Source organism: Medicago sativa, chromosome 5 (genome assembly GCF_051527215.1).
Source record: "Medicago sativa cultivar Bolivia chromosome 5, Bolivia_mono, whole genome shotgun sequence".
Lineage (NCBI taxonomy): Eukaryota > Viridiplantae > Streptophyta > Magnoliopsida > Fabales > Fabaceae > Medicago > Medicago sativa.
The window spans coordinates 53,651,757-53,670,770 of record NC_140753.1 but is presented as its reverse complement, the minus strand read 5'-3'; the positions used below and the strand labels follow the sequence as shown (position 1 = coordinate 53,670,770).

Sequence of the window (19,014 nt, the reverse complement as noted above, 5' to 3'; positions counted from 1 at the left end):
AATCAAGGCTTGCATGGATATACCAAATGAAGATTTAAGTTTTGTTGATGAATAATCTTTTGTGTATTTTATTATGTTGTTTTATGTTGTTGAAATTGATATGTTTAATGTATGTTGTTGTTGTAGAATTTGATTAATTGCCAACTTTTTTAAAATATGTGTTCTGGACACGATTTAAACTAAGGTTAATGATGCTTTACCCTCTGTAATATAGGTCATTTCCGGTTTTTTTCTGTAAAAATTTCGCATTTATCTTGGTAGGCGAACAACGTGATCCATCAATTACCTTCACCAAACTTTTATCAGATTAATAATTCCATTATCAATACTCAAATAATATGTCCACACCCGTCCCCGTAATTAACTTCTATCACGTGGTCGACGAGACCTCCTTGGTACAATCCTGAAAGAAAAATGATATTTGGTATACATACACATTAATCATTAACTTATTTAAAATTTATTAAATTATTTTTTTAATATTATGACATGAACTATAGTAAACTGTTAACCAACGTTAAAACTAGTTCGAGGGGATTGAAATCATATTCCTTAACCAATATCTTTGATTCAATTCATGTAAGTAGAAGACAAATATAATAATTAGGGAGACTCCACTAAAATGATCAAACAAATCCTCATTCTCAAGTATATATTAATTAACAGCAAATTCTATAAATATTTCACACTGACTTGGTTAATAAAATATTATTCACTCCCCACAAAAAAATAATATTATTCACTATAAATAATATTTAGCATTTAGCACCACACTTAATAATATGACAACCATAATAGATAATTTTGTGTTGCCTCTTTGTGTGTTTGAGGTTGTGGTAATACAGAATCGGCGCAACACTAACTGTTATCATGTATTACTTTTGCTCCTTTATGGCCTCTGGTTCGTGATTGGATTGATTTTATGGAGGTGGACTCCAATATCTTGTCTGATCATTTTGTTCAGTTTGTTCACTCAACAAGTGGTAGTAAAACTAGACAACTAATTTGACTTCTTTGTGCTTGAATTTTATGGATTAAACGTAACAATAAGTTGTTTAATAATACAACTATTCATATTCACAGGTTGTTAGACAAAGTAAAATTCTTGTCTCTAGATTGGTTGAAGACCAAAAAAGCCACTTTTTTGTTTGGCGGTGGTCAAACCCTTTTTAATGTTGGGCATTGACTGATGATTTTTGTTTTGTAAGATCTAACTAACACTATGTATCTTTAGGAGTCTATATGGCACTTCTTATGCTATTGAGATCTTTTGCTGTGTTAATATATATCTCATTTTTGATTGTTTTAAAAAACAATTTGTGTTTTTCAACCAAAATAATTGTGTTTAATAAAATATCATGATGTGTCTCACTCCTTATTTTTTTAAGTCTATGCTAGGAGAATAGGAGATCGATAATAAAGTCAAATTCACATCTGTCTACTTCAGTTGAGTTTTGTATTTATTATTTTAATAGACTTAGAATGTGGACCACGTGAACCCCACTCCATCCTGACAACATGTCTTTTATTTTCTTGTATTATAGTCTTTGAGTTACATCATTTACTTGAATTATTCTTGCATTATTTTTTATAAGATGAATTATTCTTGCCACAAAAAATAAAGATGGGGTTGTTCTTTGTCATTATACTTACTTTCATATTTCTAGCTGTCACACTTCTGCCAAATTATAATTTGTATTGTAGTGCCTTAAAAAGATGTTTAAATTGGACTGGAGTATTCTAATGAAGCATAAATTATTATACTTATGTGAATGTGTCAATTTCGTTGTTGTTTGAGGCGGCTAGAGATATGAATTGTAGGACCGGTAGAATTTAGTTTGTGTATGTGAGGTTGCCTATTTGGGGAGATGTGAGAATGTTGAATTTTTGGGTTCTTGAATTCGTTGTTATTTTTGCTTTTATTTATCATATTTAGTTGCTTAATCCTTTGTCGAGTATGTGTTTGATCATATAGATCTTGTCTCGTTTTCTTTTGAGAAATGATATTTTGACAATCACTTTTTGACAACTTTCCCTCTCATATTCACATGATATTGTTATCATCTCTCTTCCTTTTTCTCTCTCCATTGTTTTTGACAAATAAGAAGTGAGAAAAACAAGGTTGTCAACAAAGTTGTCATCAAATGGATGTCAAAATGTCAAAATATCATTACTCTTTTCTTTTTCATCGGTTTTGGACTCTTCATAACTTGGGTGTTTATTCTGGTACATCTTATACTGAATAAGGCGATGTTTGTGTTAATATACACTTTGTGGACTCTTCTTATAAATGTTAGTGGTTAGTAATTTTTTTTTAACAAACAAAAATGAGATATATTATAAACAAAGTTGGATTACCCTGCATGCAAAAGGCAAATCAACCAAAAGTATTTACAACAACCAGGTGCTGGAAACATAAAGCACCAGCAAAAATCTAAAGCATATTACACCTGAACACCCATACACAAAAGTGGGTGTTTCGACAAATGATGAAAACTATAGTTAAAATTTGTCTGTTTAGATTTCAGCCACAAGAAATAATTCATCTTAACTTTTTCAACTAAAATAGAAGAATTCGAGACCGTATTTTGGAATACACGGTTGTTCATTTCCTTCCAAATAGCCCAAACAGAAGCAAACCAAATAATTGTCAAGAAAGAATAAGTGGCTCTAGGCAATCCTGCTATATTAATAAATTGAGTAAAATGATGTCGAATGTCACCTGAGGGAACCGAAGAAATACTCAACCAGTGCAACACATGACCCCAAAGCGAGTTGTTAATATATTACAAATTTTCTCCTTCAAAAAATATATTACAAATTTTTCTCCTCTTGGGGTTCAAACCCAAGACATTTAACTCTGTCAACTTCTTTATTATTAGCTCAAATCAGTTGACCTACCTAATTTTCGATTACAGTAATTATTCTCCACATTTTCGATTACCAGTAATTATTCTCCACATAATTGTAACTAATTTGTCTTTTATATATGACGTGAGTTTCATATATGCAATTCAATAACATCATCGAAACTAATCTGCATATGAAATCCATTCATATGTGCAATTGTATGAGCCTTAATTATATATTCATTTAATTGTTGAATGGATGTTAGTTTCAACTTGTGCATCTAGAATTATCGACCCTACAAATACTTTTCGGTTACTAGTACAATAGAACAAAAAATAATTTGCAAGAAAAAAACGTGGGATTTGTATTTTGGTTTTTTGTTAGTAAATTTTCAACTTCTATCATAGTTCTTTATAAAAGGAAAAAAAAAGTGGTCCTGGTTCTCTTGTTCATTTCAGAGTTGAGACACACGTTTCAGAACCTTCTTGTCCAAACAACACAATGCAACTCAGGAAAAAGATAATTCTATTTTAGATTAGAGTAATATACAGTATTTAATAATACCCTGAGACATTACCTTGTCTTTCTTGTTTTCTTCGTTCCTACAAAAAGTATATATGAAAATGAATATTTTAAATTTATTGACTCCTTACAATGTAAAACCAAATAATAACGTAGTACTATTTAATAAATTTTTTTATGATGATTTAATAATACAATTTTTTTATTCTTAAAAGTATTAAATAATCTAATTTCATGAAAATATACTAAGAAATAATTTAATACCCTACAATAAATTTTTTAATGACCTTAAAAAACCCTTGTTAAAGTTTGAAATATAGTAAATATTTATATTTATTGAAAAAGATAATTTTTAAATTATCAATCTCTCAAATATTACCTCTATAAGAGATAATTCTGTTTAATGGATCACTTACACGAGAAGCACTTTGGTGCCATTAATGACACCAAGATATATGTGTTGTGTGGCCCAGATGCAATGACAATGTGTTTGTATGACCCAAATTTAATGACACGGTGCCATTAATGGCACCAAAGTGCTGCCCCACTTACGTATATGTGCACATATTCAATCCGAGATTCAAACTTGATTAACTATATTGTATGAGCCTAGTCTCTTCTATTAAACCCATTTGATATTTCTTCAACATCAACCCAATTGATATTTGTCAATTGTTTGTGCTTCAAAAATAAGAATATTGATTTTCAATATTACAACTTTATAAATATTGCTCTATTTTTAATAAAACATGTCCAATCCGTGTCAGGTCTATTAAACCTTAAATTAGAAACTACACCAATTCAATATCTGGTCCGATTTTAATTATGTTGATTATTACCACCCAACCAACCTCTAACAATACTCCATCCGTCCCGGAATATCTGACCCATTTACTAAAAAAAAGTGTCTCAAAATAACTGAGTCATTTCAATTTTCAATACAACTTTCATCATTCCCAATACAATATAACTCTAATTAATACTACTTTCATCATTCCCAATACAATATATTTCACTTTCCCCTTTATTTATACATTTTTCTTAATCTGTGTAAAAAACCAAATTGGGCCAGATATTCCGGGACGGAGGAAGTACTGAACATTTTTGATCAAAAATATTCATTTTAAAATCTTTTGATTATAAAAACCCATGTGTTTTTCTAAAAATATCATTCATGTGCCCCATGTCTCATTTATAAAGTAGGTGAGGTCATGATTATAATACAAAATATTCAAAGCTAACAGCAAACAACATTAAATTTTGGGTTCCACTCAATCTCCACACATACTTATCCATCCCATAACAGCCTAACCCAATCTTGTCATAGTTGTCTTGTTCTGTCTTTGTCCTTGTGAAACAATGGAGCAAGAAAACCAACATCCAATGATGATTGTGCATGATAATGAAGAACAACAAGAAGAAGAAGTGGAAGATTTTTCTTTTTCTTTGAAAAGAACCTTTCCACATGTCAAAGACAATAACAACAACGTTGTTACAACTGTGGTTGTGACATCCTCTTCTGTTAACAATGGTCATAGCAATGGAACTTCAACAATTGTCACCGACTTAGATGAGTTTTCTTTGCAAAAAGATGAACAAGTTGAAGAGAAAACAAATGTTGGTGAATGTAACAGTGAGAAAGAAGAAGATTGTGTTCCTGTTGGACTTGGACTAGTAGCTGAGTTTGTTGGAGAAGAAGCCATAACAGATGATGCTATTTTTGGCTCTGAATCTTCTGATATATTCCTCCAGAATAAGAACAGTGTTTACTTTGACAAACAACAAGGTACTGGTACACCACTATCTTTTATTTTTTGTGACATGTATTAGTACTAGTTTAATTGTTATAATTTCTCAACTTCTGGATGTTTTTTGGGATTTTCCGATTAACATTAATTAACCTGTGTTTGTGTAGGTAAATACATTACTAGATCTATAATGGTGACCTTAAATTGTTTTGCTTAGCTTTTCTTATGAGTATTATCACTAATGAAAGAAGATAATTTGTAAGATAAGTAAATTAATTGGAACTAACCTCAATATAAATATGATAGATGTTCTGTTTATGACATCTAACAATTATACTAAAATTTTCTTGGTTAGTTATTTTTTTTCTTCTGATTTTTGGTAAATATATCATCACTTTTATGGATGAAGGAGTGTGGAAATGTCACCATTGCACATGGTCGACCAAGCGATTCGACAGTCCTAGGACTGGTCCTATGTGGAATCTTAAAGGGTACCCTGACTTGCTGATGAATGTCAAAACTTTGATTCAACATGGACCTTGTTTTGTTTGGGAAACTAAAGGTCAGTAGTAGATGCCAAGATTTCTGAAGCACACAATCGCAGTTCTGACAGCCATGGTTGAATTGAATAGCCTTTCAATGAGATGGATTCTGAAGTATTTCCATTGTAAATTTGTTGGATGATATTGTGACAGTTAATTTTTCTTTGTTGGCTTTAAAAATTTAGTCCATATTTAGATAAACAACTTAATTAGGTGCTTATAGCATAAACGCTTATCGTATAAGCTATTTCTATAGCAAAAGTTAAAATAAAGTCAAACTGTTTCCCTATAAGCTATAAGTTGTTCTCATAAGCTATCCTGAAGGGATTATGGAAATAAACTGAAAATAACTTCCAGATGTGTCACAACTCACAAGCTGTTTTTCCATAAGGATTTTGTCTGTCTGTATGTGTACGCACACGCTCTTTGTACCGTGAAGTCACTATAATAGTCATATCTTTGATACTCAATTTGGAGAACTATGACTATGTTATTCTAAATTTTTATGTCCATGAACAATCTTATGATAAAATCTGGAATTGAAATTTGTTTTATGCTTGCAGGCAATGAAGTTAATGGACTTGACAGAGTTCACAACGGCGATGCTACCAATCATGAGGAGAGTAAACTTGATGAACAGGTGGAAAATTCAGCTATTCAAACTAGTTTACGCGGTGAAGTTCATGGAATTAATAGAGTTCAAAATGATGATGTTACCAATCACGAGGAGAGTAAACTTGATGAACAAGTGGAAGTTCATATACTTCATGGAGTTCAAAACGGCGATGCTACCAATCATGATGATAACGTTCCTTCCAGTTCAGAATTATCTTCTTTGAATAACTCATCCGATAAACAAGCAACACCTGCTGTGAATTCTAACGAAGAAAATGGAAAGGAACTTAACTCGATAGAAGAAATTGACCATCAAGAGAAAGAGTATGATGTTGAGTTAGTAATTGCCAAACAAGAGACACATGATTTGTATTGTCCTAATTGCAAATCTTGCATTACTAAAAGGGTTATCCTCAAGAAAAGAAAAAGGAACATTCATGTATTAGACAAGAAAGGAAAACGCGATAGATTGGACATTGTAGTTGACAATGATGTGGTTAATCCTGATAGTACTACACATGAAGCTAACCAAGGTAATTATGCAAAAGTAACATCTGAAATTACCAGTCTGGGTCCACCTCCTGCTCCTGCTGCCGACGATGATGATCATCCTGAGAAAGAAGTGGAAGTATTCAGATGTTTATCATGCTTCAGCATTTTTATTCCTAGTGGTTAGTAGTTTTTTTTCTTTTCTATGATGCATGGCAGAATGTGGTCTGTGTCTATGTTTTGCTCATTTTTATTTGGCTAGAGGAATAATCACAAAAGAGAATATGATTTTATGGTTTTGTGACTTAGAAAAGCAATTTCAAGAAAAAATGTCCCATTTAAAGGATTTGATGATGATTTTAAGATTATAAAAACACAAGCATTTTTTCTTGTTGAGGTGTTGGACATGTTTTCAACATGAACATCTGTACAACACTGTCCCTACACTCTTGTTGAATTATTTTTATGGCTGTGGACATACACCAGAGTCCAGAACTTGTGGGGCACTTACAACACTCAAATAAAGGTTGCACTTGTAGGAGACATCTGTTGAATGAAATTATTGTGGGTCCTGCTCCCTATTTTGTGGGGCTAAATGCCAAATTAGTGGGAGCCACATGAACTTCACTCAATAATAGTGTACTGGAAAGAGTGTTCTAGAGGGGGGTTTGTTGCAGGCATTTATCTTTCAACTCATGCACTACCTCTATATATGATGATTGTGTGCTTATCTTATTTATATATCTTAACCTATTAATCTCATTAATTTCAACAGGAAAAGGTTTCAATCTGTTCCGTAATTTTGGTGGTGCCAGTAAGGATGAAACTCCGCAAAGTTCTTCAAATATAGCTGCAAGCAGTTTGCAAAATCCTTCAAATATACCAAGCTCCAGTCCAAATTGGTTCATCTCTTTATTTACTTCAAATAAGGGGAAGACAGCTACTGAGCAAGGTTTTTTCTTTGTTCTTTTAATTTTTATTATTACACATAGGTACTTATAAGTAAATTCACTTGCATGATGATGCATGTTTATTTAAAAATTTAATGAAGCATTTCAAACTGTGTCTACACTTTTTTGAGTGATTTGAACCATATGTTAACTGAGAAATATTTAAAAGAAACATGCACATGAGTCATATGTTCATAGCTTGAAGTCAATTTCACTCAAGACTGAATTTATTTGTAATGAAATATTTATGCCTCCAATTAAATTGCATGTTTTCTCATATAGCAGGTGGTACTTCCCACGAACCTTCTCGAACTGGTCGTGCTGACCAGAATCAGTCAACGATTACTTCCACTACACTATCCTCCCCTGATATTGGTCATCAAGAAGGTCAACTCACTAATGCAGCTCTAATTAAGAATGTGAAACCAATGTCAGATGTTAATCATGGAAGGGAGAATTCTCCAATTTCCTCAAATGGAGTGCAGAGTGTTGTGCAGGATCTCATAGATTTTTCAGAAAAAGAACAATCTCTGACCAGAAAACCGAGGACCGATAACAGAGAGAAAAACAAGACTTCAGTGGATACAACAAATACAAGTATGTTTGAGATTTTAAGATAATATAAATTTTTTTTTTTGTTTTAATATCGGTTGTTTTGATAAGAGAATCCAGCAAAATCATACGGATGCTTAGCTGAGCATTAGAATCCTAAAGCCTGCATAACTGTCTCTTAGTTGGGAACTGGTCCTCTCCAGTGGAAATTTTTGCAGTGGAATTTCAATCGCTCATTTATCTCTACTGCATGTGGTCAGAGTCGTTGAGACTTAAGACACGATTGAGTGATGAAGATTTCCACTAGACTTCCTCCAACGAAATTTTCACAAAAGGTGTCAAACAAATCATTGACATTAGCTGTGATTGAAGTCTAATGTTTTTAAATGAACTAATGGTTATAATTGACTGACATGTAAAAACCATTTACACTGACAATGTACATGAATTAATTCCTTCATTTTACTCTATTATTCATTCCATTGTTTCATTTTGTTCTATGCGATGTTGCTCACTTCACTATATCACTCTGATGCAGATACTGTTGAAGTTACATCCTCAACGAACTTTTCTAACGGGACGGTATCTGAGTACAAAAGTGTTAAATCAGTAACTACTACTTCTACTGAAACATTTGTTAATTCTGGAGCAACTGCAAAAGGCGCCATTCTGAATCATTATCAAGAGAAACCTGAATTTCTTGTTCCAACAAGTACAACCGTAGCGTCCCTAATTGTTGAGAAGTTACCGAAAGATGTGAACAAAATTCCTGAAATTGTTAAGAATAATGATTATGATTCCTCTTTGAGGCAAGATGGAGCACAACCACCAGTTCAGTCATTTGACAGCACAAGTTCTGCAATAGATGCTATATTTCCATCAAAAACAGATATTACATTGATTGATAAAGTGCGAAAGGATATCAATGGGAAGATAAATCCTTCTGTTATAAATGAAAATAAAGGTATGCACATGAAATGATTATCTTCGGTTAGCTATTTACCAAAAATCTTTGTGTAATAACCAAAGGTGTTATTATGGTGCAGGTGATGTGATTGTTGTTGTTGATGAAGAAGCAAATGAATCAACAACATTGCAGACAGAAGATAATGTTCCAAGGGAAGGTGCTATTGTGACAGAATCTCCAACTCAAGTAGTTATTGGTGAAGAACCTAGAAATGAAGTTGGTGAACCAAAAAAGTGGGAAATTGTTAAAAGCATTGTGTATGGTGGTTTAGTTGAGTCAATCACAAGTCTAGGAATTGTTTCATCTGCAGCTAGTTCCGGTGCTACCCCATGTAAGTGTTCAGCTCTGAGGATTATTGCAAGTCTGCAGTCTTGGTTTTATAATTTTGAAAGCTAAAATTTGGTTAGTGATATCCAATTAATTCTCTGATCTTGTGTTTGTTGCAGTGAATATTATTGCATTGGGATTTGCAAATCTGATTGGTGGACTTTTCATCCTTGGTCATAATGTGAGTGAATTTCCATTTACTGCTCAATTTCATTATTACTAATTGTATGATCATTTCCCTATGGCATTCTTTCTTCATATATTTTCATGAATGAAAACAATATATAGTTGAAAAATGATGTTAGCAGATAGTCTCATCAAGAATGATTGAGGTAGGAATAACTGATATAATATGTAATATGGTAGGTTGAAATTAAATGGTAGCTAAGCTAGGGTTTTCTCCATCTGCATAACCATAATAACAACATTGTTTGATAGCATAAAGTTTGTGCTAGGATTATTTATTTGCAACTTGTAAGGATTACTTAATTTTTATAGCCTATCTGGCTCTACATCATCACCCTTTTGAACGGATTTGACCTGTCTAAAATGGATTCTCACTCTAGAGAATAAAGTAAGAAATTTGCACCATTAGGGAAAAATTCAACTATTGATATTTCAATAATGTTGTAAATTGTCATATATGTACATGTGCATGTAATATCAACCATTGATTTTTTATCAACAATTGAAACTTCTTACTGTCTTTTTTTCCAGCTTAAAGAGTTGAAAGATACCCACTCTAGAGGTCAACAACTGCAAACCAATGTGGTAGATCGGTATCAAGAACTACTAGGAAACAGATCGAACTTCGTGTTTCACGCCGTTATAGCTGTTTTTTCATTCCTACTATTTGGTTCTGTCCCCCTCATTATCTACGTCATCTTGATTAATAAGAACTACTATGATGAAGTTAAGGTTGCAATAGTGGCAGCAACTTCTGTTGCATGCATCATTCTGCTTACTGTTGGGAAAGTTTACACAAGCAGACCACCTAAATCCTACATCAAAACTGTGTTATACTATGTCACAATGGCACTTGCAGCCTCAGGACTATCTTACATAGCAGGCAAACTACTCAAGGATCTTCTAGAGAAATTCAGCCAATCAGAGTCAGGTTTTGCTATTAACATGCCAATATCAGACACAAGTATGGAAACAGCATGGATGTCTTACTGAAAGAGTTGAGAGAATTAGAACTTCAGAAGGAGCTTGGGCTTCTTAGAGTTAGAGGGATCTTCAAAGGGAGTCCTTTGAGAAACTTTGTTAGAAAAAAAAATATGCTCCCTCTAATCTTAAATATAAATAAAAAGTCAAATATATCTGGTCCAAATATGAGCCAAATACATTTGACTTTTTGCTTATACTTAAGACCTGGAAGTAGTATCTGCATGTGGTATTAACAAGCAACCTTTTTCATTTGACGGTTCATCTTAAGTTTTGTTTTAGTGGATTCTTGTTGGTAAATATAGAAATAAGTAAAGGAAAAAGATGTACGTTACAAAAGTTCCCACGAAAATAACGATCAAGTACATTGTACATTTTTTCCTCCACTATCCACCCATGCATTCTTTCAATCAATAACTTTCGTTTTTTCCAATTTTACACGAGTAAAATATGTGAGTATCTTTGTACCCAAAAAAGATCTTTCATTTTTCCTCTTGTTGAAAACCTTTTCTTCTAGACTCATTTTTCTTCTCATAATAATGAATTTTCTTCCTTACTTTTAATTTTTAGGAAATGATAACGAGTGCCATAAAGGCACTCTTTAACAACCTTCAATAATAAGATTTTATAGAAATCGATGCATTCAACGCATTGGAAATCGAATAATTTAACATTTCCTATAATCATTTTTGTAATTAGAAATCCTTAAAGAATGCCCTAAGAACACTCGTTAGCAATACCCTTAATTTTTTTTCTTTCAAACAAGTTGAGAAATTTGCCTCCCTTTCCTTCCCTCCCCAAAAGCCATTCCATCCCAACTTTCAAACAAAGTTTAGAGATCAATCATATCAACTCCTTTCAACGAGATAGAAAAACTTACCAACCTATTTTACTAAATAGAGAAAAATACACATGCCCAATTATGCTTTTAGATGTAATTTAAAACCTGTAAAACTTACATTAACTGTCCATGTGAAAGAGCATCTAAATATGTGACTCATGCACATGATTCACATGCTTAGTAAGAAATATCTTGAAAAAAAAAATCAAAAATTGTTTTATGAAACTTTACAATAAATTTTAAAAAATACAAAATAAGTTGATTCGAGCACACAAAGTCTTGGCAAAAAACGGCAGATATGTCATATGGTAACCACTATGCCTTTTACAAAAATTTAAATCTTGATTTAAACTAATAATGCACTCTCAAGTAAATCACACTGAAAACAAATTTAAAACAAATTCATTTTCGGAAGTTTTACTCTTATTAAGGCTTGGCAACTAAGTAAAGAAAAATAAGAAAAAGTTTTAGGATAACATGGAAAGCAAAGAAGGATCGAAATACCAGAGCGATAGGAAAGGCTTAAAGCTATCATCACACCACTGGTTAGGGACTTATTTTGATCCTTTAACCCGCCGCACATTTACCGCTACTGCACTAGTAATCCATGTGAAAGCACAAACAAATCACTGTGTATGCCACCAAAAGGTAACAAGTTAAAGAAACAACCGGGACGCAAACATTATCCAACATCTCATATATTTATTGTACAACATAAACATACATATTGTAAGTTACCAGCATACAGTATAACTTCCCTCAAAAAATAAAAAACATACAGTATAACTTAATACATGTTTGTTGCCACATGCAGAACATGCCTAAATTGTAAGTGACAAGGACAAAACAATATTGTACAAGATCACATAAAAGTTACAGTTCCCTCAGAAGCTCTCATAGCAGGTGAGGGGTGAGGACAGGACTATCACAATTCACAACAATCAAGGAGACAAGCCAATAAGAAATCACAAGGTCAGAACAAATTCAACAATACATCAGTTAGACCACACATGAACCAGACCATGCCTGTTGCCTGTATAGATCTCATTGCGATCTTCATCATAGAAAAGAGCAGTAATGTCTTCCAAGGCTTCTCTAACTGTGCTCCTTATTCTGGAGTCCTGCTTTCGCTTCCTTGAATTACAGCCACCAGTTGAACAGTCGTCACCGCAGTTGCATTCCTTTGCAATGGGAAAGCTATTACTTGCCCTTATCTTTGCAAGACACTTACCAGTTAAAATGTTGCTGATATTGATGGATCCCGCTGTATGAAAAAGCAGAAATTGTGAGTAATTTGATACATGCTCCTTTACAACAAATGATACAAATTGATCATGAACACATTGAAAAATTATATCTCTGTCAGGTCAACACGTGAAGCAATTAGCTAAATCACCATTCCAGTTCAATTTCAAACAACAGTTGTAATATTGAAAACATCTTATATTTTGAGTATCTTGATTGTAAGTAAGAAACTAATCCTATGAGATAAACTAAAGTACTTTAAAGATATTTTCACAGATTCTAACAAACACCTCTCAAAAAAAAAATATTGATCAAAATAAGAAGAGACAAAGTGTATAAGAAAAAAAAGAAGAGACAAAATAAAAATAATTGGGAAAGAAAAATGGGGCAGCAGTGCAGAGGGTTACAAAAGAAAAGAGTACCATTTCCTTCAGACAATGACTCATCAGAATCAGCCTTGCAGTATGATATGATGAGATCCTGGTCACTTGTTATGTATATGTTGTTTGTGTTGCAATCAGGATGCCACAGAAGGTGATCCTCGAAAGAAGTTACAAGTTCTCCACGGAAGTTCCACACAGCCACAGTTCTATTTCGAAAGGTCAGGAACAATTGATTCTCATACAGGAAAATAAATGCAGATGGCGTCATAAATTCCGTTTTGCTAACTTCCGTAAGCTCAAAAGTACGTACCTAAAGGTAATTAAAAGTAAGATATATGGATGGAGAACAATGTATATAAACCATGTAAAAATGAGAAAATTACATACATCAAGGATTTGGAGGTTCTCATTTTCTTGCTTGACAAGAAGCTTTTCATTGAACTGCTCAATAAAGTCCACCTTGCTATTCCGATGAATAAGATGGTTGAATGACTTCAAAACAGTACCATCTTCTATTGAGAGGATTTTTAGAGGGACATGGCTGCTTGTTTTAGTATAAATCAACAACATGATCCCCGGACTGATAAAAAAAATCATAAACAAGAATGAAGTTGTATAAGGCCCCAAAAACAAACTAAACAAAACAAATAAAGATAAAGCTATCAAGCATTAAAACATGTGAAGGGATATCTTTAAAAAAAATTGAATTAACATAAACCACAACTACATGGTAGCGTTGTATATTGGAAAATAGAATTCATAAACACAAATGAAATTACCTGATCTTAATCTCTTGTACATTTTTATCAGCAACAGAGTATAACATCGAATAGTTTTTCAAGTCAAACACCTTGTATATGCTGCTAGAGGGAAAGAAGAAAAAAAAGAGAGAAGTGTCAATGTACCACCATCAAGAATTTTGTAAATATAATAAAATTCACGTACAAATGTTTTAGAACACTAAAATATTTACCTATCCTGGGCAGAGTATGTCAGTACTTTCCCATTTACATCATCAAACTCTACAAAACCTGGCCATTTCAAAGACTCAGATTCGAAAAGAGCAAATCCAGCATCTGGCTGAACCCTCCTTATATATCTGGAAAACAGAGATATTTTAGCATAGAACAGGACAGCACAAAATTGGACAGGCAACTCTTTCTATCTACTGCTCTTATTTAACTCTTTCAGTGTCTTTTTTTGTTGAGCATGGAAAACGATGGTAGGAGTTATAAAATAATAGAGGTATATACTTACTCAATCCTGGTGCTTCTGCATTTCAAAGAACTGTAACTGTCGGAAGCATAGACAGAAACTGTGATAAGTGAGTCGTTATTTTTATTATAAAACAAGCTTCTTATAACTTCATCAGGACTTATATTCAAGAAGCATATCCTTTCATTGGTCTCTGCAGCAAACAATGGAAACATGCAACATAAATCATGTATCTACTTTTGTGTCAAAAATATCATTGAACATAATATTATGACAAAATAGCATAATTTATTAAAAAGAAAACATAAAATGCCGAAAACAAGGCTTCAGTGGTATTACCTCGGTTAAATGCTGCACACACACCAGATTGTGCAAGGGCAAAAACAATGTCTTGAGCCGCTACAATTTCAATAATCTTGGACCTTTTTCTCAAAAATGGCAATACGATGGAAGAAGGACCTTTTGGATCATATGTATCATATTCTTCCTGTAAAAATATAAATCAGACATAAGTAGGGGGTAATGGGCACAGTAAAGCAAGGTACGGATCTCATAATAGCACGGTTTCAAATGTCATATTACACCCAGTGTTGTCAATCACGGATAACATAAAATAGCAATTTCTTCAATTTCCACTACGCAACAATTCTATAGAGCTGCTATAGTCAATATATGACAGTATTTTATACCAAACAGTGTATCACGAAACAATAACGATTCGTTCAATTCTGCCACATGATAGCCGCTATTTAACAGAATTGATTACACTTGATATGAATATGCTACAAAACAAAATCAGTGTTGTCAAATATCGGCCATGGCAGATTTTTGGAAAAATGATATGGCCAATTCGCGGAGGATGGCAGCGCCACGGCACCATACTTGGATATGACAGCGCCATATGTCGGTCGGCATGTCGGAACTTTGGCTTTCCGCCATCTATAACATTGAACAAGATAATAAATATTGATTTGCACGGGTATTGGTGTTAACGAACGTCAGACACGCCTAGTGTCGGCGTTTCATATTCAAAATGTCTCTTTCCATTACCAACACTGATCCTATCAATTAAATTTTTTTAACGTTTTCCCTCTTCCCATCCTTAAGGAAACGGGAAACCCGCACCCATAATTTTCCGCTTTCCTACATTAATTATTGAATTTGTCGTTTCCTCTTCCCCTCGTTTCGGAAAAGGAAAACTCCCACCCATAATTTTCCTCTTCCCTACATTAATTATCGAATTTGTCGCTTCCTCTTCCCCTCGTTTCGGAAAAGGAAAACTCCCACCCATAATTTTCCTCTTCCCTACATTAATTATCGAATTTGTCGTTTCCTCTTCCTCTCTTCCATAACGAATTTTTATCTCCTTTTTTTATTTCTAGTATGTTTCTTCCTATTACCCTCTCCCAGCTGAAACCCTACAGCTCTCGAATTTGGACTGCTAGAACAAAATATCTCACCCTCTTTTCTTTCCTTCAGAGGGATCAGGTACAGCAATCAGAGTACGGGATTAGGTTGGGTCGAACTCAGCAACACTAATTCACACCTAAGCAATTACAGATCCACATTAAACATCCCAAAGTCTCATGTGCAAATGTGGAACTCCTAAAGCAAACATTTAAGTTGCAATCACATTGAGATTATATTTACATTTTACACAAAAAATGCAGCCAGTAAGATCACAATAACCATTGTCATTGACACAGACCTGAAAAATTATTACAGATTGCAATTTAAAATAGCGCACGAAACCATGTCACTGACACGAAGACCTAAAAAATTATTACAGATTGCAATTTAAAATCACGCGCGAAATCATCAAAGTATAATAAAATAGCGCACGAAACCATGTCACTGACACGAAGACCTAAGAAATTATTACAGATTGCAATTTAAAATCACGCGCGAAATCATCAAAGTATAATAAAATAGCGTGCGAAACCATGTCACTGACACGAAGACCTAAGAAATTATTACAGATTGCAATTTAAAATCACGCGCGAAATCATAAGGTATAATAATGTAGCCGACTCGTCCTTTAACATACAAAAAATCATCATATACAGATTAACCTATAAACCAATAACATTACTCATACAATCTAAACAAAAAACCCTCTACAAGCAAAAAAAAAAAAAAATCACAATTCAAATTCTACAGGGCAACCCAGCAAAACTTCAACATAAATATGAACTCTCCAAACTAAACAATCAAACCCTAATAAAAAAAATTCAAATATAAAACATAATGTTCCATCTTATGACAATTATTAATGATCACATATATTAATCAAAATTCCACATGCAAATAAAAAAAAACCATCATAGATTTAGATTTAAAAAACGATTTTTTTGATTCAAAATATGAATTTACAAAGAATTGAGATTGAGAAAAGGAACCTTCAAACGGATATTGCGGAATCGTTCTTGAGCATCAGTGATACTAAACCCACGAACACTTTTGGTAGAAATTTCACGTCTTTGAAGCTTCCTAACACTGTTGATAAACCCATCACCGGCACCACCACGACCTTGCTTCTTCTTCGCCACCACACGCCGCCCACAACAAGGTCTTGGACTTGAACTAACTCTCCTCCCACCACCACTGCCACCACCACCACCTTCCATTTCACGGCCAACTCCCTCCGATGAAGGAGCCACCGTTCACAATTCACGGTATAAAAACCCTAAAATTGAAATTCTGAGTTTGAAATTTGGATCTAGGTTTTTTAAATTTTTGGTGGGAGAAAATGAAATTGAAAATAAAATAGAAATTGAAAATGAAAAATGAAAATCAAAGAGAATGAAGATAGATATAGATCATGAAATGAAATGAAATGAAATGGGGAAAATGTGAAGTGTGTGTGAAGTGAAAGAGAATGAAATGTTTTTGAAAGTGTTGTGAAATGGTTTTTGACATTGCCTACCTGTCTTAACAAGATGATGTCATCCTAAGCTATTTTTATGGGCCTGGGCCCACATGTTTCATGTACTATCTCAACCAAGTTTTTACAAGAAATGTAAACTTGAAATTGTTTGGATAGACCTATCATGGGTCAAGGTGAGAATGAGGTTATTGATTGATTGATAATGATTTGCTTCAATTTCAAGTTAAGAATGTGTGTGTAGTGAGTGCTTGTTGGTATGGATTGTTGATTTTAGGAGAGGTTTCTTCTTGATTTTTATGGTTGGTTTTTGTAAGCGAAGTTACTGTTACAATGATATATACAACGTTATATGTCTCTGATCTGCGATCATGTCAGACAAGTTTGAATGAATGAATCTTTAAATATGAGTACGACAATGAAGAACGAAACTCATGCTTACAATATCTGCAACGATATACTTCAAAAAAAAAAAATATCTGCAACGATATATACTCTAATACAGTATGAATTGTTGTTGATTTTAGGAGAGATTTTTTGTGTTTCTATATCTTTTTATCATTATTTTTATGGTTCTTTTTGTAAGTGATGTTACTGTTACAACGATATTATACCACATGCATGTCTAAGAAGTGAGATCTTATCAGATAAGTTGGAGAGAATGAATCTGCAAATACAACGATGAAGAGTGAAACACATACTTACAATAACCGCAAAAATATATACCTCAATACTCAAGTTAGTGATGATCTCATCAGAGTGATATTATACCTCATTACATGTACCTGAAAATATATGATATTACCTTTTGTATTCCATAAGTGTGCACGCCAAGGTTGAAGGTGTGAATACGAGTTCCCTCCACTTTATCTACTTGTCATGACCAACGATTGAATTTCATATAATTAGGTTATACCATCACATGCACTACCGACGAATGTATTTTAATAATCATTGTTGAGATTAGTATCAATCAAATCTCAACAACTTTGATGACATGCCCCCTTTGTTGATTCCAGAATCAATATGGAAGATAACATATCGAAGACTATGCATTATCAACCAATACTAAATTTTAATGACTCGATCTGATGTGACACTTGAGCGAGGTTGTAACAGCCGATAAGAACTTCACTAATTCATGTTGATTAGGGATCGATAATGATGGCGTAAATATACTTGAGTTCAATTGTTCAGATATCTACTTTCAATATAAAAAAAAGCTTAATAGCAGTTTTGGTCCCCTAAGTATCACAAACTTGCGATTTTAGCCCCCTATAAAAAACAATTACAACCCCAACCCCCTAAGTCCAGCCCCTCTTGAAGTTTTGGCCCCCATACCAATTTTGACCAATTGAACGCACACGTGGCACCTCACTTAAGGAGTAGGACGCCACGTGTGTAAAATTTTAATTAAAAAATAAATAAAAAAAGTTAAATCATGGCAGGTTCTGTCTCGTCTGACTGTCATTACCGCCATTTAAAGTGGCGGTTTTGACACTAAAAGACAAATAAGAATCTGAGAAAGTAGGTTATTTTTGTAAACAATATTCATAGGGATCAATTTTTTTTTTTTTTTTACATTAGGGTCAGAAAAAAAAAAATCCGAAACATGAACTCATGTGGATGGAGTATATTAGATAAAAACATCAACGGAACATTCCAATACTTACACCAATGGGCAGAAGGAATTTTTAACTGTTTCACATTAGCTATA

General features: G+C 33.3%; 2 protein-coding genes across 6 annotated transcripts; one reads left to right on the top strand and one right to left on the bottom strand.

Annotated features, from left to right (window-relative positions):
- The first annotated feature begins 4,596 nt into the window (after positions 1 to 4,596).
- Positions 4,597 to 11,115, top strand: LOC146923010 (membrane protein of ER body-like protein). Of its 4 annotated transcripts, none has more exons than XM_085715761.1 (9): positions 4,597 to 5,158; positions 5,530 to 5,682; positions 6,226 to 6,948; positions 7,542 to 7,718; positions 8,002 to 8,313; positions 8,807 to 9,232; positions 9,315 to 9,566; positions 9,682 to 9,743; positions 10,280 to 11,115. In XM_085715761.1, the coding sequence occupies exons 1-9, from the start codon at positions 4,732 to 4,734 to the stop codon at positions 10,739 to 10,741; spliced, it is 2,994 nt and encodes a 997-aa protein (XP_085571887.1). In that variant the 5' UTR covers positions 4,597 to 4,731; the 3' UTR covers positions 10,742 to 11,115. The 4 variants fall into 4 exon arrangements, with proteins under 4 accessions (XP_085571887.1, XP_085571886.1, XP_085571889.1 ...); XM_085715760.1 differs by having other exon boundaries at positions 7,999 to 8,313; XM_085715763.1 differs by lacking the exon at positions 5,530 to 5,682.
- Positions 11,116 to 12,252: 1,137 nt separating this feature from the next.
- LOC146923009 (uncharacterized) lies at positions 12,253 to 17,315 on the bottom strand. 2 transcript variants are annotated; one of them, XM_085715764.1, is made up of 8 exons: positions 16,813 to 17,315; positions 14,753 to 14,900; positions 14,456 to 14,606; positions 14,172 to 14,297; positions 13,978 to 14,061; positions 13,586 to 13,778; positions 13,238 to 13,508; positions 12,253 to 12,834 (listed from the first exon to the last, which is right to left on the bottom strand). In XM_085715764.1, the coding sequence occupies exons 1-8, from the start codon at positions 17,038 to 17,040 to the stop codon at positions 12,566 to 12,568; spliced, it is 1,470 nt and encodes a 489-aa protein (XP_085571890.1). In that variant the 5' UTR covers positions 17,041 to 17,315; the 3' UTR covers positions 12,253 to 12,565. The 2 variants fall into 2 exon arrangements, with proteins under 2 accessions (XP_085571890.1, XP_085571891.1); XM_085715765.1 differs by having other exon boundaries at positions 13,978 to 14,058.
- Between the last annotated feature and the right edge of the window lie 1,699 nt (positions 17,316 to 19,014).

What these genes read in the sequence shown, in the direction of transcription:
- LOC146923009 (XM_085715764.1), bottom strand. Translation starts at nt 17,040, where the DNA reads ATGGAAGGTGGTGGTGGTGGCAGTGGTGGTGGGAGGAGAGTTAGTTCA. An exon ending in GTGTGCAGCATTTAACCGAG is followed by an intron (nt 14,607 to 14,752) that starts GTAATACCACTG and finishes TGTTTGCTGCAG; the next exon opens with AGACCAATGAAAGGATATGC. An exon ending in TGCAGAAGCACCAGGATTGA is followed by an intron (nt 14,298 to 14,455) that starts GTAAGTATATAC and finishes TCTGTTTTCCAG; the next exon opens with ATATATAAGGAGGGTTCAGC.
- LOC146923010 (XM_085715760.1), top strand. Translation starts at nt 4,732, where the DNA reads ATGGAGCAAGAAAACCAACATCCAATGATGATTGTGCATGATAATGAA. An exon ending in TTTTGTTTGGGAAACTAAAG is followed by an intron (nt 5,683 to 6,225) that starts GTCAGTAGTAGA and finishes TTATGCTTGCAG; the next exon opens with GCAATGAAGTTAATGGACTT. An exon ending in TGTTATAAATGAAAATAAAG is followed by an intron (nt 9,233 to 9,314) that starts GTATGCACATGA and finishes ATTATGGTGCAG; the next exon opens with GTGATGTGATTGTTGTTGTT.